The 23,101-nt window shown below is 43.8% G+C and overlaps 1 protein-coding gene across 2 annotated transcripts; it reads right to left on the bottom strand.

Moving 5' to 3' along the window:
* Positions 1-3,176: 3,176 nt before the first annotated feature.
* LOC118083826 (NADH-cytochrome b5 reductase 3) lies at positions 3,177-22,412 on the bottom strand. Of its 2 annotated transcripts, none has more exons than XM_035112744.3 (9): positions 22,297-22,412; positions 13,458-13,589; positions 12,757-12,829; positions 11,026-11,132; positions 10,588-10,717; positions 9,042-9,125; positions 8,849-8,934; positions 6,372-6,471; positions 3,177-5,300 (listed from the first exon to the last, which is right to left on the bottom strand). In XM_035112744.3, the coding sequence occupies exons 1-9, from the start codon at positions 22,315-22,317 to the stop codon at positions 5,128-5,130; spliced, it is 906 nt and encodes a 301-aa protein (XP_034968635.1). In that variant the 5' UTR covers positions 22,318-22,412; the 3' UTR covers positions 3,177-5,127. The 2 variants fall into 2 exon arrangements, with proteins under 2 accessions (XP_034968635.1, XP_088516333.1); XM_088660207.1 differs by having other exon boundaries at positions 21,950-22,385.
* Positions 22,413-23,101: the final 689 nt, after the last annotated feature.

Raw genomic sequence — 23,101 nt, 5'->3', positions numbered from 1 at the left:
AGCTGTGACTAATTTGCATGGGAAGGTTTTGTGTCTAGTGTAAAACAATGGAAAATACCACTTATATATGTTAGCCATTTAACCTGAAAAAAATATACCACCTTGAGGTCATCTTGAATGAAAGCTCCACCCTTGACAAGATGATGGGCCAAAAAGTATCACAGGAAACGAACCAAGAGCATAAGGCTGGTTATATGTGATGTTTTTAGCCAAGAAGGGGTCTATGCGTCTCAAAAGCTAAGAGTATCTTAGCTTTGAAGATACACAAAGCAAATCCCACCTAGCCACAGATACCCGAAATGAATTTTTTTCTGGTCAACTTCCATCAGTTTCTGGCCTATTGAGATAGCTTAGCAGCCCTCTCCCATCTTTCAGTAATAATTAACAGAGCCTTCTTGTTAAGGTGGAGCAGAAGAGTCATGGTGTATGTCTTAAGTGAAGGGAGGGACCTTGGTGTGGAGCGGATGTTGTTACGGTAGAAATAAGGATCCCCAATTCCCCTCTTGCTCTGCCATGCCTCTTCGCCAGTTCAGCTCCAGATGTAAAGGAGAGGTATCAGTTTAAATATGTCACCCCTGGTCCAGGTTTCCTGTATCAGTAAGATCTGATAATGTGATAGAAAATCAGTGGAAGAGTGTTCTTTCTGCTGGCCTGTTGGCTGTCAACCCTTTTCCCTCACAAGGTAGTTGGTGGGGCTGTTAATTCCACCAAGGCTGCAGGACAGTTCTTGGATATTCTTTGCATATGGCAAACCTCTGATAGCCTCTTTTTAAATACAGTGGTACCTTGGTTTATGAACACAATTGGTTCCAGAAGTCTGTTCATAAACTGAAGCGAACTTTCCCATTGAAAGTAATGGAAAGTGGATCAATCTGTTCCAGACGGGTCCACGGAGTACTTAAACTGAAGCGTTCATCAACTGAAGCGAACTTTCCCATTGAAAGTAATGGAAAGTGGATTAATCCGTTCCAGACGGGTCCGCGGAGTACTCAACCTGAAGCGTACTTAACCCGAAGCATGGGTGTAATTGGTTCCGGAAGTCTGTTCATAAACTGAAGCGTTCATAAACTGAAGCGAACTTTCCCATTGAAAGTAATGGAAAGTGAATTAATCTGTTCCAGATGGGTCCGCGGCGTTCGTAAACCGAAAATTCGTAAACCAAGGTGTTCATAAACCGAGGTTCCTCTGTACTCCATTACAAGTGTGTGATTTGCCATCAGCATGCACCCCCTCATTCCTGTTTTCTTCATGGTTGACACTTGTGAAGCAAGAGGGTTTAAAAAAGCACACCTCAAAACTACCCAGTACATAATAAACCTTGTGTGATGAGTGTTTGATAACTGCTCTGTGGCTTCTTATATGCTTTTTTATTTGTATACAAGGAACTGGGACTGAGAAAATGATGATCTGCTCCCTGCAAATTTCGATTTCATCATCTTATTGCACGTAAAGCATGCTGCAACAGGCAAGTCAGTTTCAATCCTGTTGTCAGATTTTCTCTCTGGTTAAGCCAAAATCATGGTGCAAGTCAACAGCTGCACACAGTAATAGGCCAAATTAATATATAAATGGCAGCTGTTAAGCTGTACTGCCTACCTAGAAATATCAATGACCAGGAAGAGCCATTTTTAGATAGCCTGATGCACACTAGCAAAACATTTCCTCTGTTCTAAAGGCTATAAAAAGGGGGAGGTGGGAGCAGGAAATGGATCTTGCTTGACTCAGCTGATCCTGCCATTATCCCTGCAGGCACACGGAGGAGTGAATTTAGGAGCTGTTAATATGCAGTTGTTGTGAACAGAATTTGTGTCCCCTTGTTGAAAACTTCTTAGTCATGTACATGTGGTCTAAAGGATAGTGTAGCTGTTTGTAAGATGGGGCAAGGACCATATGCAAGAGGCTGCCAGACCAGACATTTTCCAAATTATAAATACACCCAGTATGGAAGAGCATGTCTTTTAAGGTAGGATTTTTGGTACCTCAACTCCCATTCATATAATCTATCAGAGGGAGGGTGTATGAATCAGAACCCCCTGGAACAGAAGTGTGTGTGTGTGTGCAGATGGACTTACAGTGGTACCTCGCTAGACGAATGCCTCACAAGACGAAAAACTTGCAAAACGAAAGCGTTTTGCAATTTCAATGGAGACTTGCAAGACGAAGTTTCCTATGGTGCGTTTCGCAAGACGAATTTTTTCGTCCCATAGGGTGCCTCGCAAGACGAATTTTTTCTCTCTCTCCATCTTGCGAGGCACCCTATGGGAAACCGCACTTCAATGCATTCCTATGGGAGCTGCTTTGCAAAATGAAGCAAAACGAATTAAATTCGTCTAGCGAGGCACCACTGTACTGCTTATAGTTGGCATTTTTGCTACATGCTCACTCATGGACAGACTGGATAACCTTCAGTAACTTGTTCTCAAACCCCTCCCCCCCAATTATCTAGTTAGTAGTAATACAGAGGTAATCATATTGGCGTACTTTGGAGTAGTTAAGGATTATGAAGAAAATGTGCTTGAGCTTTAAATAACTGAAATAGAATAATTGACTTCTGAGTAGCTTCATTTGGTCTCCAATGCATGCTGTTAATTATACTGCAGAAAGGTCTGTCCATCTGACTTACTGTTTATTTCTATATTGAAGCAAACTTTGTTAGGTCAAGCAAGGTCTGTGCAAGCTTTGAATTCTAGTCTAGAGCTTTTCACTAGGGTGGTTCACACGCAAGCAACCTTGCTCTCTCCTGCTGTTGCTGAAGTACATCTCCCATCATTACAGTATTTAAGTGCTGATTTCTCTGCCCTCACATTATGTTTGACTTCTTGACTTCGCTTGGTTGGTAGAGCATGGGACTCTTAAATCTCAGGGTCATGAACTCTCTGCATTGCCAGGGGTGGGACTAGATGACCCCCCCCATGGTCCCTTCCAACTCTCCAATTTTATGATTCTATTATTTTATCTTGCTGGCTCTGCTGGATACAGAGCCATTTTAACTGTTTCCCCAGAGTGGCTGGAAAAACCCAGCCAAATGGGCAGGGTAGAAATAATAAAATATTTTGCGTTCTCCTTTGTGAGCCATGTCAGAGAACATTTATTTCACCTTTGTTTTTTTTTGTTTTTTTACATTTAGTCCAACATTAAGGTAAGATGACATCCATGAAATAAGTAAACGAAATAAGTAAGCAAAAAAAGTTTTATTTCTACCACGTTGCAGTTGGAAAATTTAATTGCTGAACAGGTAGGATGTGTCCTATAAGAGAGTTTGTGTGAGGCAAGCCAGAGCTGTTCAACACCTCAATAATACATTTATTAAAAAGTTAAGGCTCCCTTTGCCCACAGTGATATACAAAAATATTAAGCAAAAAGATAGTTACATGGACTTTGAAGCAACTCTTGTGGCAGAAAATAAGCAATCGAGGAATTTAGCACACACAGAAGTAAAACCATTCTAGTGTTTTGTTCTATCTTCTTCGGCCTCTTGCTCTTCCACTTTCCAGGTCCTAACTTGTGCACCCTTGACTGGCATTCAATCAGGCTGCAACCCCTCCCACCCCCTTCTCAAAAGATTTCAGCAAATATATGTACTGTAGTGGCTTGCTTTTGTTCCTCAAAACACCATACATTGCTCCTCCCAACAAGGGCAAGTATGGTACTGCTACGCAGCAGTCCTGAAACTGATCAACTCAGCCCACAGGATGCTTCAGGGCAAGATATAGAAGAGCCTTGGAATCAGCATACAGGACAGGACAGAAGCATGCTCAAATAGACTGAGGAGCCTGTTCTCTCTAGGTGGAAGGAGAAACAGCAAAGGCACAGGGAGGGACGCCAGGCTGCAGTTCTAGTTTTAATGAAATGGACAAAAGGAAGGCAGAGTCTGCCTAAAGTTGTTTGTGCACAATCCACCCCCACCCCCAACTGAAATAACTGGAAGGCACCCAAGAGGAGTGCTTGCACAGCTTGCAGAGTTTTCACTTCATTTCAATGTGGCTTTTTATCCCAATGTCCAAGTGGGATAGTAGCCCATGCAGATAAAAAAAAGATGTCTGGAAGAGACTAGAACTTACTCATTCGAGAATGCGAGACTTCATCACACACACACACGTTCATACACAATGGAATTAATTTTGGGGGGAATCTGGCCACAGAATTTTAATTTAACAAACAAAGCTATTTAGCAACTTATAAAAAGATCTATATAAAAAGAGTAGTTAAAATGCACACGATATCTCTGCAGTTAATAGGCCTTACGTGCATCTCTCTGGAATCTGTAGAAGTCTTCATTCTTTACCAGATATTAAAGAATACCTGCTTTCCGATCCCTTCTGGCAGTTGTAAAGCTTACAGTTTAAGAAGATATATACAACACACACTTAGAGCTTTAAGTAACTGTTTGATGTCCCACAGCATTCCAAACGTGACTCGACTTCCAAAAAATCAATTACAACTGAAATACCATTTTTAAAAAATCAGTGGGACTTCAGCACTGGGCTGTTTTACACACTTCACTACTAAAGAAGGGAGGAAGCATTTTAAGGAACACTTGGTGTACAAAGCTTTGCTTGGGAATGCTTAGCAAGAGAAACTTAAGGAAGACGTTGCTCTATAGTGAGACAATAAATCAGCTGTGTGTTCTCAGTATACAAAGGTTTCTAATGTATTTTCATTAAATAAGCAACACTCCCCACCCCCCACCCCAAACTGGCTAAACCACCAATCTTCAAATAAAGGCAATAATGAAATTTCAATTATTGAGCTTCGTGACAAGAAAACTCTTCCTTCCATCACATAAGCGTGCTATATCAGGAAGAAACTCTTTGGTGATGCAAGAGGCCGGCTACAGTTTGCCTATCTATTGTGAAAGAGTTAATCCAGTGGCCTTACAACAGATTTATTAAGCATAGCGAAGCTAAAGATACCATATGCAACACAGATATCCAGTACAGAATTTTCAGCGTGTCACTAATAAGAAGACACCAAACTTGTATAGAGAGTTTGGCAGTCTCTCTGAATGCAGCTTCACACCCCTTTGCCTCAGGCACTGTTTCTGCCTTGTTCCCTGTTGTTCCACGCACTTCCATCCATTCTTTTCCCCACTTACACATTCTGATTTCATCATTCCTCCATTCCCCTTTAGTACGCAAATCTCATCTCTTTGGAATATCCCAATTTATCCAGATTGGGAATGCAAGCATACTGAATCATTGGAGGGGGGCCACACATCAGGATGAGAACGTCGTCTTGTGGCGGGGGCAGGTGGTCCCTGATCATGTCTTCACTCACAAATCCTTGGCTGTAATCCCAACCTAGTTGGGAAAGACCACAATCCAAGTTAGTATCTATAGACACCAAAGAAAATAAATGCATATATATACTTTGTATTCATGGATTTTTACTCTGCTGTAAAAAAGAAGAAGCTTCAATGTGATTATTGCCTCAGACACTACAAACCATGAGACAGTAAGAACAAATACAATGCTTAAATGCCATTAAAAACCCAAGAGGGCAAACTTTGTCTAGTCCCTAAAATAATGAATAAGGAATCAGGTGAACACACATACGGAGGAAATCCTGTAAATTTGGGTGCCCCAGTGAAGAGGCCCTTTCTGTAGTTACTACCAACCTAATCTACCAAGGGAGGGCAGACCAGAGAAGGGTTTCTGATGAAGATTTTAATTCCCAGACAAAGTCAATGCGGAGAAAGTCCTATGTTGGTGCTGAAGAACAGAATGGCTGATTCACACACGGCACTGAGTTAAGCCAAGATTTAACTGAAGTGTTGTCTGAACCAGGAGTGACGAGTAAGCTCTCTCCTCACTAACCAAAAGCTGTAACCAATATTTGTTCTAGGAGCAAAGTAGTAGCCATAGTTTGGGCTCACTGTATTTTGTGAACCAGGTGATAGTGAGCATGTGTGAATGAGCTATCCCCAGTCCAACACTGCAGTCAGAAATTTCATTTAACCCAAAGCCCATTTCTAATGAGCCTCTTCACATATTCAGGAGTCATTGTGCTAATGCACAAAGTTAGTATCAACTAACTTTAAAAAGGTCGTTGGTGGTTCAAGTCCACCCAGGGATAGCTGTGGGCAGGATTCCTGCATTGCAGGGGCTTGGACTAGATGACCCTCTGGGTCCCTTCCAGCTTACAATTCTGTGATTACAGTTGGAAGACATTTTCCACAGAAGTCTGTTTTTTTCCTGGCATCTGTCACAGCAAACTGGAGTTTTCTTGCATGCACTCAACACTCAGCTACCACCAATCCTGGCTCACGTAACAGGTGTACTTGTACAATACATATGCAAACATATTTTTAGATGGGCAACTAAGAAGATAAAAAACCATGAGAAATAACCATAATGGAATAAGGGACTTACTTTCAGGTGCTCTATCCAACGTGTACCACAGTTTAAAACGGTTTGAATGTTGAGCCTGCACTTCCTCAAGTTCTGGACGTAGCAGGATGTCATTCTCAGTCTGTTCAAGAAAAAAAGGAGCAGCAGTTTTTTTATGTAGCTTTGTGCTGTCCACCGTACAAACTTTTTTTAAAGAATAGGTAAAACCACTCCCAAACCAGTAAATGAAGAAGGAAGTACAGTAACAGGCGTAAATTAGAAAGCCATTATCTCACCGCACTTTTCCATGAGGCTATGGTTTGAGGTCTGACTGGACTCTTGGTAGCAAGGAATAACAAAACTGGTCTAGTGATGCATGCCATCTACTTTGATACCATGGTTTGATAATGCCAGAAGTTGCAAGAAATTATATACAGTGGTACCTTGGGTTACAAACGCTTCCGGTTACAGACTCCGCTAACCCAGAAATAGTACCTCAGGTTAAGAACTTTGCTTCAGGATGAGAACAGAAATCGTGCTCTGGCGGCGCGGCGGCAGCAGGAGGCCCCATTAGCTAAAGTGGTGCTTCAGGTTAAGAACGGACCTCAGGAACAAATTAAGTTCTTAACCAGAGGTACCACTGTAGTGATGTTCATAACCCTCTACTTTCTCAAAGCACCGTAAGGGACACTTCTTCCGGTTTCATCTGCTAAGACTCTTGACACACCAAGAGTCTTACATTCAAGTACGGCAGCACTCCAGGCAGGCCTCGGTTTCTGCCTGGTGGGCTCCATTCAGCTTGGTGCATTGTGATTTGGACAGGCCTCATCTAGCTAGCCAGAAGGAATTCAGGGAAGGCTAATAATGACAGGTCAGTCTAAGGGGACAGGAACCCCTTACAGAAAAGCAGCATAAACATTGCATGGCTTCTTCCCATCCCAGCGCCACTATCTTTTGCAGCTAGGCAACACTGAAGAAACCATATCAGTTGCTCATCAATATAATATAGATGTGCACATCTGTATACGGTATGTGTATATTTTGTAGAGCTGGAAAACGTGCAGAAAAAAAGAGCAATCCAAATGATCAAGTGACTAGAGCAACTGCCTTATGAAAGGGAGCAATATTACCCATCCAAAGGAATCTGGCACAAAACAAAAGGCTATATTTAGGGATGCAAGGAAAGATTAATCTGCACCTGTTGTTGCTGGGAGAAGACACCTATTTCTGGAGCTGTCTCTATCAAAAGAAAGCTATTCTTGGAGGTGCCACAATGGAGGGTAAATAATGCAGAAGGAATCTTGGACGTACAGAAGCACGTTATTAAAAATCAATAAAGTTTATGTTACAGGATTTAAATTTGTAAATCACCTTGTGGAGAAAACTCTAAATTCAGATAAATCTATTGGGGGGTAGGTTGCAATTAGAGGGCACACTTATTTAGTTTTGGGGCTACTTTTATTTTGGTGTAAAAAAAGATTTAAGATGGACTAACAATGTGTGTAGCTTGATATATCATCCCAATACAGACATCTAGCACAACTGAGTATGAAAACACCAAAACTAGATTCAGTCTCTTCATATCAGCAAGGATACAAAAGGTCCCAGGATCTAAGGCAGGGGTAGAAAATCCCTTTCAGTCCAAGGGCAACACTGTCTTGTGGGCAGCCTTCTGTGGGCCATGGCCACGTTGGGTGGGGTCAGAGTGAAAATTGGGTGGAGCGATGAGTGCAATTTTTACCTTTGCATGGTAGGCTGAGATTTCTGTGTACCTCTCTCCACCCAGGCCAAGGCCTCTTATCACAGTTCAAGAGCACATTCCACCCAGGCAAAAGCATTTGAAGATGTGAAATGGTGCCACTAGCAAATGATGTGGCCTATGGAGAGAATGCAGCCTTGGCACAGTCCCAAGGGCCAACAGAGAGGCCTGGAGGGGCACGTTTAGCACCTGGGCTTGAGGTTCTCCACCCTGGCCTAGAGGAGGCTTCCCCAACTTTGTGTTCCCAGATGTTGCTGCACTTCAACTATCATCATCTCATCTACTGGCCAAGAGTTGTAAGGCCAACAAGGTCTGGAAACTCAATGTTGACCGGACCTCCAGTAGTACCACTTCCATTGTCACTGGTTGTGCTTAGTTTGGCAATATCCTGAGGGTCAAAGGTTCCCACTCCTAGCCCATGGCACGGTCTGAAGCAACATGACCTAGTTCTCCTGCTGAAGCCAAGGAGGAGTCCAGAAACCTTCTGAGATGGAACACAGTGGGAACCCAATGCAAGTTGCTCTGAGCAGTTGAAAAAGTGGGGATGTAAGGCTGCAAGCTTATGCACACTTATGTGGGAATAAAGTCCTATGTAAATTATAGATATATTCTCGAGTAAACGTGTAGGATTGCACTGAACATCTATGAATATTTCTCCTTTTAAAAAATACCACCACCTTGCTTTTCTTAGCCCTGCCAAAATCCTGCCTTTCCTTCAGATTAACATCCACAAAAAATAAAATTAGGGACTTCTATTTACCTGGTTAGCAAAGAGTAAATGGCAAATGGTGGGATCCTCTTCATCCTTCATGATAGCCCGAATGAGTTGCAACATGGGGGTAATTCCTTTAGAGAAGGGGGGGAAACCAGACACAGCCAAGTCAAACAAAGCCACCTCTTAGAGAACACAAACAAACTCAATACAAAAAGACCGCAAACAATCTATTTTGTACCTGTTCCACCTGCTATCATCCCCACATATTTGACATGTTTAAGAACCGGTTCAGATTTCTTTTCAGGACGAATAGCAAATACGCCTGTGGAAATAGCAAGAAAGGACATAAACAGTGGTTTTATGTCTAGAAGCAGAAGTTGAAAAGAGCCACAATTTCCCCACCTTTAACTAGGAGACTGGAGGAAGAAAACCTTGACCTAGAAATGTGCAACCTGTGGGCCTCCAATGCTGCTGCACAGAAACTCCCATCAGCACCAGTGAGCACGGTCAATGGCCAGGGATGACGGGAGTCTCACAACACCTAGAGACCCCTGTTGCCTCAGCAGAATAGGGAGAGACCTTCTGCTGCCCTCTGAGAAAATAAACATAAGCTAGGGAAAATGCTAATCTCGTGGTGGTTTACTTACTACTGAAACCCCTACACCTTTCTACTAGAGAGGCTGCATTAATGCACAGTGCTATTCAGGGTTTAGCATTGAGAGAACGTGCTGTAGCAGGAGCTGTGCCCATGCACTCTCTCCCACTCCATGTGCAAGAATATGAAAGATGGCGCCTCGTATGCCTCCTTCCAGCCACTCCTACTGACAAGCTGATGCCAAACATATTGCCGCTTTCCTTTGGACCACATTAGGAAGGCCAAGAGGGAGGTCTTGTTGTCTGGGCAGCCCAGGACCCCCTTACACACTGCCCAGGCTAGCATCCCAGGGAGGTCACTTCAGTGCTGCTAATGCAACAGTTTGACTTTGCCCGCGGAAGCGCACTCCATTGTCTCCCGAGACAGACGGATGCCAACACCATGGCTTGTAATAATACCAGCCTTATTCTGAACCAGGAAACTGGTTACATAGCTTCTGCTACGGCTGGCAAGTTCTTTCCTTGCAAGCAAGCAAAGGGAGGAGACATGTTTGAGCTCAAGACTCACCACAGCACATGAAGACTAAATTGTGCTTCAGTTATCTGAAAGCAACCAGAGTTCCTGTGGTAACTGGTTTGATTTAGGAAGTAGATGTTCTTAATCCCTGTTCAGAATGACTGAAGTATTGCTTTGTTCCATTATATGCACATTGGCCCCATTCAGAGTATCAAATGGGCTCCAACGTGCACAAAGAACTCCCTGCAGGGGAGTTGGAAATTGGTAACAAACGGCACCTGCAACACACACACCCCACAACCCTATTCTCTGCACATCTTCCATTGTGTAGGAGACCCTCTCACTTTCTTTCCATCTGACCAAATTATCCAGTTTACTCTGCTGCTAGCACAAAGTGTTTTTCCTTTTCGTTTAAAGGCATCTTGTTTTGCCGGCTTTCCTTAAGAAAACAACTGTTGTCTTATTCCATTTAAGAGGAAGTTAGGATAGGATAGAGCAGAGCCAGCCAACAAGATACTGCATGACTCTTAACTTTCATCCGTTTCTCAATGGTCAGGGATAATGGGAAATGGAGTTCCAACAACATCTGAAGTGCAACATGTGGGGAACCCATGGAATATAAGGAACATGATGTTTCTTATGAACCCATGCTATTTATAAAAACCACTCTTGCCTTTCCCGTTGTAGACAAGCAGTCCACTGGGTCCACGAAACTCAATCGTGTCATTTATTTTTAGGCTTTCCAAGTACTGAGACATCTTCCCTCCTTCAGGGAATTTTGGGTGAACTCCTTTGAAATATATCTATTTAAAAGAGAGAGAATAGAAAAAAGGATAGCTTTAAAACAAAAAACAAAAATAGTGTATACACCAGATTAGTTTCAGGTTTTCTATGTGGGCAACACAAGGATAAGAAACAGGTCTCACTTCACATCCTTTGCAAATCTAGACTAATTAACAACAGAGTTTCACTACCACACTGCAAGCATATGGATGTACAGGGGCCATCTGTGAGGGTTTCAAATGAGACTGAATACTTCACAGAGTGTCACGAGATACTTAAATTTTTGTTGCTTTATCGCCCTGAAGCGATCATTCTCAACAGCCATTACCTTCACAACAAGATCCACATAACCTTTGTCGTCATCGCTGGTAACTGGTGTGTAGGGCCTGATCACCAGATTCCCATCAATTCTTGCAGAGAGGTAGATGTGCTGCCCTAGAGGTAAATTTGTAAGTTTAAAAAATACATCATATTTTGAAGAGACTGAAGAACATGCTTACATTATCCTTGATATTGACATCCCTTTAGCATACTAGGTACCAATCTACACTCTCCCAAAAGACTATGTTACGTTATGGCCATTCTAGATCAAATCAGCAAACCCATCTGTAGAGCTTCATTTTTCTTAAAAAAATGATGTAAAACTAACTCACCCTCCCTAAATTTTCAACTCACCCTCTCTAAATTTTCAATTTAACATTTACACTATAAAGCCAGCTCAAAAATTTATTGCACTTCTTTCCTACACATAGAATTCAGGAACTCAGGCTGCAATCCTACACTTGCTTATCTGGGAGTTAACTCCCACTGAACTCAATGGGTCTTACTTCTCAGTAGACGTGTATAGGTTTGTACTACCAGAGTGGCCCACATCTGCACAGAGCCCCAAGGGGGTCTCCTACCCAGGTGTGTACATGGCTCAGCCCAAGAACTAAACTACGTACCTTGGACCAGCAGTTGACTCTTCTTGTTTTACGGTATTCAGAATGGCTAACTTTCCCCATGGTCATACTACACATCAATAACACAAAGTACTGTCTATATGGTCACACCTATTCTCATGGTTGATCTGTGGGCAATATTAACAAGTCGGACTAACATGTGGCTTTGTGTGATACTTTTGCTTTCTGGAAGCTCAGATGTTAGAACTTGCTCTCAGGTGGTAAGAGAGGTGGACCAACAGCACAACTGTTCTCCTGGACAAATCATCTCAACACCAGAGAAGGAGAAGAATTTGTGTTGCAACCAGAGACAGAGGGGCTATAGTAAACCAACTCATCAAGTCCTTAAGCCAGTTGTATGAAGACAATGGAAGCTGCAGTGCCATTCTGCCTTTGCCACCACTTGTGTCCCAAGAGCAAGGTGGGGGCATCTTTCTGATTAGCTAAATGTATAAAAGACTGGATCTCTCCAGGGGGAAAACACTGATCCGTGAAGCATCAGAAATGTTGAAAGCTACTCTTTTTGCACTTATTGGCATTGCTTTCTGACTTTATCTCCTTCCATATTGGAACTAAAGCCATGAGCTCCCAGGAGATGTTCCATTCATGTACTGACCAGATCCATATCTAGCTCAGTGTTGCAGCAGCATCGTATATAACTGGGTGTATAAGACGACCCCAACTTTTCCAGTTAAAATATAGAGTTCGGGATATACTCGCCGTATAAGAAATACAACCTGGCGTATAAGACGACCCCCGACTTTTGAGAAGATTTTCCTGGGTTAAAAAGTAGTCTTGTACGCAGGAATATACAGTATTTGTGGGTGCTGTGACAATTTTAAAAGATCATAAATACTTTTCACCTGAGCTTTACTCCACCTGCCAATGGAGAAACGTAGGCACAGGCTTAATACAGGAGTGGGTGGGTGAGTGGGCTGCTCATAAGGCTCTTTCAAAGCCCCACAATTCAACCAAATGTCTTGGATTCCCATTCTATTCCTCCACTACACGCAAAGACCCCAGGTAGACAGACAGACAGACAGACAGTCAGATAGATGATATTAGATACATCCAGATGCACTGCAAAAAGTGTTCATTTTCTTCAAATAAAAACATACCAACAGGAAGGCCTAGAATGTGTTCTGGGGATGGCAAGGCAAAACGGAATTTTCTTGTGTCATGACTAATCTCCTGAAAAAGGAACAGCAGGCAAGTCAGTGCTTTGAAGGGAGGTGCAAATGCTTGAGTATTATACATTCTTCTACCACATATATTTATAACCAAGATAAGAGGTAAAGGAAAAGGATCCCTGGATGGTTAAGTCCAGTCAAACTGGTTAATGGGGTGTGGCGCTCATCTCGCTTCAGGCCAAGGTATCTGGTTTGTCCACAGAAGGTTTCTGGGTCATGTGGCCAGCTTCTGGCGCAACGGGACACAGTGATGGAAGCCAGAGCGCACGGAAACGCCATTTACCTTCTCACCACAGCAGTACCTATTTATCTACTTGCACTGGTGTGCTTTTGAACTGCTAGGTTGGCAGAAGCTGGGATAGAGCAATGGGAGCTCACCCCGTCGCACGGATTCAAACTGCTGACCTTCTGATCAGCAAACCCAAGACGCTCAGTGGTTTAGACAACAGCACCAAGCCATGTTTCAGAACTGCCTGTCAGCTTAGAAAATAAACATGCTTGCTTATAAGGAGAGTGGGAGACACACACTTCGGTTTTCCATGGATTGTTTGGGAATCCTGGTGCATTTTGTTCTCTATCTTAACTTGGCAGGAGGAGGAGAGGAAAAATTGAGCTAAGGTGAATATTACCTCTTTGTCAATCAGCCGCAGAGCATATTTCACATCTGGATTCTCTAGGGTAATGGGAGGCAGAGGCTTAGAGAAAATTCTCATGATCACACTGATCACGAAGTATACTGGAGAGAGTGCGACTCTTCCCAACTGCAACACAAAAAGGGAAAGTAGAGTATCACTACCATGACTCTAAATATCAACATTTCAGTAAACATTTATGAGCAAAATAAAAAATAAAAAAGCAAGTAGCATCACATTAGTAGCATATTATCACAAGGCAATACATAAGATTTTAAATATATTATAATTTTCCTTTTAAAACATCAGTTCAAGTAATCTTTATTTTCCTGAGGGATGAAGTGAGAAAATATAGTCCCTCTGTACTGGTAAGTGGCAAAAGCACATAGGAGATTTATGGCATTTTAAAATATTTGCTTTATTTACAAATACCTATCTCTCTACATGAGGGACACAGGTGGCGCTGTGGGTTAAACCACAGAGCCTAGGGCTTGTTGATCAGAAGGTTGGCAGTTTGAATCCCCGCGACGGGGTGAGCTCCCATTGCTTGGTCCCTGCTCCTGCCAACCTAGCAGTTCGAAAGCACGTCAAAGTGCAAGTAGATAAATAGGTACCACTACAGTGGGAAGGTAAACGGCTTTTCCGTGCACTGCTCCGGTTCGCCAGAAGCAGCTTTGTTATGCTGCCCACATGACCTGGAAGCTGTACGCCGGCTCCCTCGGCCAATAACGCGAGATGAGCGCCGCAATCCCAAAGTTGGTCACGACTGGACCTAATGGTCAGAGGTCCCTTTATCTCCCTACATACCTATATCCATCGAGAGGGAGATGTAATGAGAATGAAAATGCTAGCACAAATGGAAGCAAACAGGAGATCCACCACCGCACACCAAATCCCCAAGGTACATTCTGCTAATTCATAGCTGTTTGATTCTTCCCAACTACCAGCCCTTGTTTTTCACATACATCCACACCTGATCCCTCCCTGTGGCACAATGCCTGCTGCATATCTTCCCAACTGATATTTCACACACGTAGATTTCCTAACTATTAGCCAACATTTATGGGCTATGAACCAGCAGTTCGTCTTAGAAAAACAAATGGTGGATGTCATTATGCAGCCATAATATAAATATGACAAACACAGGTCTCATTTGTGTTAACTAGGACTTTTGCTTTTCTGAGCCAGAATCAGAGCCAAGGGCCTAGAAATTTAACGATCAACACTTCTTAAGCACAAACATACATTATGGACCTGCACAATACAAAAGGATGCAACTAAAAATAACTTGGATGGGTTTTAAAATGATAATAATAATAATAATAATAATAATAATAATATACAGATCTTACAGGATGAGAAGGGAAGCTGCATGTGACTCGATCACAGTATCTAACTTACAGCGATGCACACAAGGAGGGCATTTGTGGGTATATGCTAAGTTGTATGACTATCAAGTGTAAGATACCTGTGCATCATGTACTAAAGGTAAAGGGACCCCTGACCATTAGGTCCAGTCGTTGGCAGGAGCTGGGACCGAGCAATGGGAGCTCACCCTGTCACAGGGATTTGAACCGCCGACCTTCTGATCAGCAAGCCCTAAGCTCAGTGGTTTAACCACATCTCCACCTGGGTCCCAGGTGTTCATTATTACTAGCTGCTCATTATTATCCATAATTCAGTAACCAGCTTTATAAGAAGGCCACTCTGAGGGAAAGATGCCCAGTGATCAAGACTGCATCTCCATCTGCTGCTGCAATTGCTCATGGCTGGCCCAAGACATTTTAGCACCTGAGCTGAACCACAGAATGGTTCCCACCTCCCCACCAGGGAAGAAGCGCGAGTGAAGATCTACATCAGGCACAAAGGGGAATAAAGATCCACATCAGGATCTGCTGCCCCTATGGATTCTACCACTTGAGATGGCTGCCTCACCTTGCCTCATGCCATTTGCTCTCCTCTGAAGAAGTTATTTGAGGGCTAGCAGGCATTTCTCAGAGGATGAGATCTGGACTTGGAGCCTAGAGCAGCAGGACTACTCCGACTGCTTCCCACTCTTCATTCCGAGGGAAGCTCTTTATCAGATTTGGCTGAGTGACTCTTGAACATTATACATGATGGCAACTTATCTAACTGCTCCTGCATGGTTGACCTTTGTGGTTTATAATTCCTTAGAAGATACTGCTGAGGGGCAGGAGAGATAATCTATCATCATGAAAGGAGAGGAAGGAAAGGAGCAAGAGAATATCCCCACATACCAGTGCAACAGACAAACTTCGTGGAATGATTTGTTTAAAGGTGCTGCAGATTTATAAGCACGCAGCCCATCTTACTGTAATTTAGTATTCCTTAAAAAAAACACAACCCAAAACAACCTGAAGGCGGTTCCCTCACTGCGAGAAGCCAAGTTACAGGGAACCAGTGGTTGGAGGGCCTACAAAGACTCGTGCATATGCACAGGCAGCATGGTGAGGCATTCTCTGATATTTGGTCTACATACACAGACTTTCCTGCATAAACTTGTCATGAGCAATGTGCTTGAGGTTCACTGTCTCAGGCGATTTGTCAGATCTGGCAGCTAGAGAAATAACCCTCGGCTTCCCTCCTTTTCCTTCCTCTTACTGTTTTTGTCTGTATGGAGCCGCCTTTCTCAACGTTAAATCCAGTGTCAAAAATTCCCGAGGCACCAGGCACACTTTGCTATCAGCCAAGTGATTGTGACCAAGTGAAGATGCCTGGGCACCAGGATGGTGCCTGACATCTCCACCATCTGGAGCTGCATGCCTGGAGATCCTTGGATCTGAAATTTGTTATATTTTACCTGCACAATCGGAATGAATTTCAGAAACCAAAATGCTTTTTCTGTGCAGCCTGAGCAAGAGCACGGAACGTTATAGTTAATTGTTGTTACTTCACCTACCCCACCCCACTGCCCTGCTCACAATTGTTATGAATGGTTCATGTCACCATTAACGAAAAAAGGTAGGAATAGGCCAATATACATGTGGATCAAGGGACTTTTCTTCCTTAAGTTCTCAAAGCTCTTAACCTAGCTCAGGGTGGTCATCTGAACCAGCCACATGTTTAAATGAGAATCAATCACAGCGAGTACTTCATTTGAAAATAAGACATTTGGCACCCAGCTTCTATATCTGAGTTTCTAACACTGGTTCCTAACACCCAGCTGTTGTTGGACTACCATCATCCCTGACCACTGGTCCTGCTAGCTAAGGATGATGAGAGTTATAGTCCAATAACAGCTGAGCACCTAACATTGAGCGTATGGATGACTGTCTTTTGGTTATGATACAGTGGCTCTCTTTCTTTCCAACATGTAAGTGCTGTTTGATACTGAATTAAACAGAGCCACCATGCCCGTCCCACAGAGTTAGTCCAACAAGATACCGGGGTCAGTGGTATCAAAAATTATTGAGAGCAGAAGCTGCATCCCCCCCCCCGTCCTCCTTTCTACAAAAGGTCACCCATCACAAAAACCAATGCTGATTTGGTCTCAAGCCCAGACAACCCACAATGGAATGCAGCCAGATAATCAGTCCTATCCAGGCATGCTTGAAGTTATTCTCCCATGATGACCCCCTCAATCACCTTCCCCCAAAAGGAGGTATCTGCAACTGGGTGACAGCTGTTAAAATCTACTAGGTCCAGAGCCGTTCCCCCTGCCCCTAAGTGGCTACTTTTATGGTGGCAGCAACTACCCCTTATGCAATGAAGCGCTCACCACCCCCTGGACCCTCCTCTCTTCGCCAGGCTAGATTTCACTAGCTCTGATGGGCACGGTACTTTACTGCAGAGGGTTGGACTGAATGACCCTTGGGGTCCCTTCCAACTCTACAATTTTATTATTCTACCCTGTAGACATCATACCACGTAAGCTGAAATTAATTCCACAAAGTCAGACATATATTTTCCTCTAGCCGCAATATCAGATATTCCCAGGGCTAGCACTAATGTTAATCACTAATGCAGGAGAACATAAAAAACACTCTTATTCTGAATGCCCCATTGAAAAAGACAGGTTGGGAGCTCTCTGCCTTGTTGACATGGTGTGTTTGCGCATAATACTAGTGAACCACCCTATGTTTGTGACCCATTACAGCCTGTCTCTCCCAGAAAACCAGATGCAATTAAAATTTTATTACTTTTGTTCTAATTCTTTCCTGCAGGGAGTTTAGGCAACAGACATGGCATCCAACTTTGGAGCTCCCAATTCAGTACTCCCTGGTCCAAGTAACATTCTACCCACTATGCTATACTGCCAGAAACTATTACCACCCCACCCACAACATATTACCATAATCTCAGAGGCTGGGTCAACCACTTCTCAGGCTAGTGGAGTTGGCACTGCTTTTCCATGCTCTTCCAATCTTACCTTCTTCAGGCTGCCCAACCACAGCCAACAATACAGCATCTTCAGCTGTCTTTACCATCTAATTTTAAGCCAGGGGAGCCATTTTGTTTTGTAAACTTTGAATGGCCAATGACTTTTTAAATCCATTCTTGCTGGTTTATCCTCTTGTTGAGAGGCTCTCAAACCTAAGACATAAGACAGGGAAAGCAGCCATCGCCACAGCATTAGCACTGCAGCCTGTGTGACAACCAAGGCATGGTTAACATCTTTAGATCCTACTGGAACATCTACAAATTCAACAAACTGTTGCATGAGATGCATGGCTGCTACAAAAGGCAGCAATTCTAAATATGTTTCTCCCCAAGCCCCTTCATTGTGTCTAGCAAGTAAAATGTGCGATAATGATATCATGGTACTTCAAGTTTCCCTATCTCATTTCATTGGCAGCTGCTTCCAAGGATGGGAAATTTGAAGGATGTTTTCATGTTACCTTTTAGTTTTTTGTGGGGTCGGGAGGAGAGAGAGAGAAAGACAGGAATCATACATCTCCTGAAAGGACGAGATGTGCCCTGAAGGCCACATCTATCTATCTATCTCTCTATCTCTCTATCCTATTATTAAACATTAATTAAAAACCACTGGTATTCATGGTTTATAGCCATTGTTATTAATTTCATTAATTGCTAGTTTTCTTCATTGTTAATTGTGAGTTTTATTGCTATTATTTGCCACACATAAAACAACATAACTTATAACACACAAACCAAGCACCACTACCATATTATCCATTTTATGAATGAAGAGGGCATGTGTGTTTCGCTACATGGAATCAGTTTGTTTAAGAGCCTCACGAGAGTCGGTTAAAAGAACAAGCAACACATTCCCACTGGCTGAACTTTCCAGATTAGTAGTTCTTCCTGACCAAGAACCAGTGAGGGAAGCCAAAACACACACACAATATTTACAACAGTTTCCTGGAAGACATTCAACATCTCAAACATCAGAATATTATTGTCAAGTAATAAAAAACCAATATGGCTTCTCTCCCTTCCCTTGGAATTTAGTCTTCTTAAGAAACAAATGCAAACCAGTTAGCATTCTGTTCTTAAACCTTTCAACCAGGACCTTGGTCAGCTAAGGATTCTTGGCTCCAGCCTTAGGGTGGGGCCAAGCAGCCTGCAGCACATTCAAATTTAGGACTCTGAGGAATTCAGTAAGACTGGCCAGAGGGAATGGTGGGAAGATGATGCCCACAATCCCTGTTACGAAAACAAGTTCATCCTGTCAAGCCAACTGCAATAGACCATGTTTTCCAAATGTCTCAAACTGATCCAACTCTCCCAAGTCACTTCTGCAACGGAACCCTTTCTCCTACGAACATGTTGCTAATATCTAGCATGCATAAGTGATATATTTTATATATTTTTCTTTCCTTCCATACATCCAACTGATTACAAAAAGGACACACTTATTTTCAGTGTAATGTACAGAGCCATCAATACACAAGGGGACAGCAAAGGCGAACAGAGCGCTCAGGCAAATTTGGGGAGGCAAAGATTACCAACAAGGATACATAAAGATACAGCGTTGTGTCCACGGCGGGTTGTGTTTTTTCAGGATATGAATGTGACGGACCTGGAAGTGTTTACTTCCGGTTTCCACTTTGCACACAAGCGTTCTGCACGCTTGGCACATGCGCAGAAGCACTCTATCGCGCTTTTGCGCATGCATGAAAGCGCCGCTCGGGTTGTGGACTTTTGGGGTGCACATGGCACCCCGGAACAGATCAGGTCCGCAACCCGAGGTACCACTGATGAAAGTCAAAACAGTCACCAAGAAACAAGAGGAATGTCTCAGGAAAACCCCAAGGTTTGCAGAAGTGCAATCAAAATGCTAACTAAAGATCAAAACTAATAGGGCAAAAAAAGAAAAAGAGTAATAATAATAATTTATTATATAGACCCTGCCCATCCAGCTGGGTTTCCCCAACACATAGCTATGGAGACTAAGCATGCTCAGCACAGTCCTTTGGAAAACGCTGGGGCGAGGGGGTAAGGAATTGGCTGGCTGGAAGTGGCCAGAGAACAGTGGGACATAGCCAAGGTAGACAGTAAAGACCACAGTGGGGGTTAAGAAAAGAGAGTGGAAGGTGCAGTTATCTCCACCTCTCTTGCCATTTTCTCTTTCACTTTCTTCCACTACTGACTACTCAATGAACAGAGAAAAGGGAAGTAGAAAAATGGAGTGAAACACACAACTACAAGGAGGGCAGAGACAACCATCTCGTTGCCTTGAATAAGTCACTTCCTGAAATGCTATTTAAATGTAGCTAGGAACGAAAGTGACAGCTGCTGGTAAGAATCAACAGAAAAATCCAAGAGTAGTTGCGACTGAACTTGGAAGGGAGAGGAAGCAGAAAGTTACAAGGAGAGGAGGAGGAGAGGTCTGGAAGCCAGGAGTAGAAACAAAAAGGAAAGAAAAGATAAACAACAGAGGTGAAGCGAAGGAGACCATGTGGGGTCTGCCCTAGAGCCAATGCACTTAAGCCTTGCATAATTCACCCCCTCTACCTTAGCAAGGGCAAGGCAGGTTTTGGGGAATTCCCCACCACCACCACAGAATCTCCCAGCAACATTACCTTACAAGTTTGCTCTACCCGTAAGTAAGTGGCTAACAAACAGCACCTGAGATCAATGATTAAACCCCATTATTGTGAACTGTGGTGGTAACTTTTCCTTCTCTGAATTGTTTTGCCACCAAGTACTAAGTCATCTTTTGCAAAGGGATCAAATACTTATTTCACTCATTATAATGCACATCAGAAGACTTTTTTCTTCTGGGTTTCTGGGGTTTTCCCTGTTGTTATTCTGTCTTTCATGGCTACAATAAACCTACCATTAAAATTATGGACTGGTCATTTCTTCGTCAGAGGGCAAACAGGCAAATTTAGCAGGGGATCAAATACTTTCCCCCCTCACTGTAATACTCTGCCTTCTGACCGAATAATCCTCAATATGGTTTACAAGTTGCAATAATACAAAACAGTATGGGAGAATGCAAGCTCCCTGTAGTCCCTGCAGCTGGTATTTCTCTGGACGGATGGACGGATCCTGGCACCTCTTGATAATCCTTTTGGAGAGCAGGAACCTCAGACACCTGCTGGTGGATGAAGAGTGTGTGGCTGGGCTTCCTTCCCAACCCACCATTCGTGCCATTCCTGTATATTGCTTCTTTAGGAGCTATGAGATAAAAGGAGAAGCAAATACCTCTGATATTGGTCCAACTTGCTCCATACGCGTGACTCTTGGTAAATCTCCGCATTTCACCAAGGTCTTTCCTAATCCTGCTGCCCAAGGCCTACCAGGGGTTCAACTAGAGACCTTGCACCTGCAAAACATGTGCTCCGCCACTTTTCTCCAAGGACTGCAGTGCTTTTGTAAGCAAGATAACACCTTCTGTTATGCTCTCATTCCAAAGGCACCAATTATGCATAAAAAAATCCACTGAACGTAAATAAGATAATAGCTCAAGTAAGAGCTATTAAAAACCAGTAAGGCATGCAGCTCTACATTATGCATATTTACTCAAGAGTAAGTGCTACTACATCACTACTGACTCAATGTAGATTTACTTGGGAATAAAACACAACTTGCCAAGAGTTACTAAACATGTACTGAGTTGGGCTATTGATCTTAAAAAAAAATTCTTTAGATCAAGCTGCTGGGGGTACATAATGTTCTCTTAACTGCCTCTCACCAAAGTGTAATAATGCAAAATATATTGTCATCACCCCCGTCATAAAATAATTACACATCAAAGTACATTAGGCACACCCCCTTTATATATATAAAAAAACAAAGCTCTATAAATTACTTTAAAAACCACCCACAGCTGATGGATGGATAGCAACAGAGAGAAGGCAAAAAGCCTCTTATATTCCAGTGTGGTGATCGCCAGGAAAGTCTGGAGTGTTTTTCCTATGAGTTGTCAAAGCACGATGAGTCACAAACCCCGCCCTGCAAGCTTCGGAGCAGCTGATAGACTAGGCCTACATACCAGTCTTCTCTCGATTTCTCTCTCCCCCCTAAACTATTTTTTCCCTCTTTCTTAATTCACTCACGAGGTGTGTGGGTGAATCTCTCACTCCTTCCGTCCCCCTTGCAAACGCGCAACAACCTCAAAACAGGGCCTTCTGCCTATTTTAAAAACGTGAAGGAAAGGAAGACGCTGCCCTCGGTCGGACTTGCTCTCCATGCAAAGCGCCCAGGCAAGCCCCCTGCGAAGGCAAAACTGGAAGCGGCAGCGCTGGGCGAAGCGGTGCAGAAAGAAGCGCGCGCGCCCCTCGGCTGCCATTTGCAGAGGCTGCACCCCAGGGAGGCGCCTCCCGCCTCGGCCGTTCCCCGGGGAGCAGCGGCTTTGCAAGGAGCGGAGGCGCGGGGAGAAAGAGGGAACCGGCCGGGGACTTACAGTGCTCAGATACGCCCCCATGGCTTCCACTGGGGTCCCGCTGCTGTAGCCACGAGATGCGCTTCCAACTCCACAGTGCAAAGAGCGCAGCCGGAGAAATCACTCGCCCCGCCCACGCACGCACGTACGGACCTCCTTCCACCCGCCCCTCGAACGCTCGCGTGCTCATTTGCCTCGGAGTCCCGTCCATCACAAGGACTGGCACAGCGTGACTCGCTAGCAAGAAGCGGCGGGCGGGGTTTGGATGCCAACTGCGCCTTGATTTGTGGAGGAGCGAGAGGGAGCTCTTTACGCGTGGAGAGAAGACAGAGAGGGTGGGAGGGAGTGCCCGCTTACCCCTAGCAGGGGCTGCTGGGAATTGGAGTTCGCCACGTGGGTGGCGCTGTGGGTTAAACCACTGAGCCTAGCCCTAGGGCTTGCCGATCAGAAGGTCGGCAGTTCAAATCCCAGTGACGGGGTGAGCTCCCCCTGCTCGGTCCCAGCTCCTGCCAACCTAGAAGTTCGAAAGCACGTCAAAGTGCAAGTGGATAAATAGGTACTGCTCCAGCGGGAAGGTAAACGACGTTTCTGTGCGCTGCTCTGGTTCGCAAGAAGCGGCTTAGTCATGCTGGCCACATGACCTGAAAGCTGTACGCCGGCTCCCTCGGCCAATAATGCTCAGGGGTCCCTTTACCTTTACCTGAATCAGAGACATCAGTGCACGCTGACGTTCACTCTGAAATAAGTGCCACTCTCTTCTTGAAAGTTGTCACAACTAATTTCATTATGTTATATTTTGGTATGAGCTTTCGTGTGCATGCACACT

Source organism: Zootoca vivipara, unplaced genomic scaffold, assembly GCF_965207765.1.
Source record: "Zootoca vivipara unplaced genomic scaffold, rZooViv2.hap1.1 HAP1_SCAFFOLD_30, whole genome shotgun sequence".
Classification (NCBI taxonomy): Eukaryota; Metazoa; Chordata; class Lepidosauria; order Squamata; family Lacertidae; genus Zootoca; species Zootoca vivipara.
The sequence above is the reverse complement of the archived record's forward strand: the minus strand, read 5'-3'. Positions and strand labels throughout refer to the sequence as shown.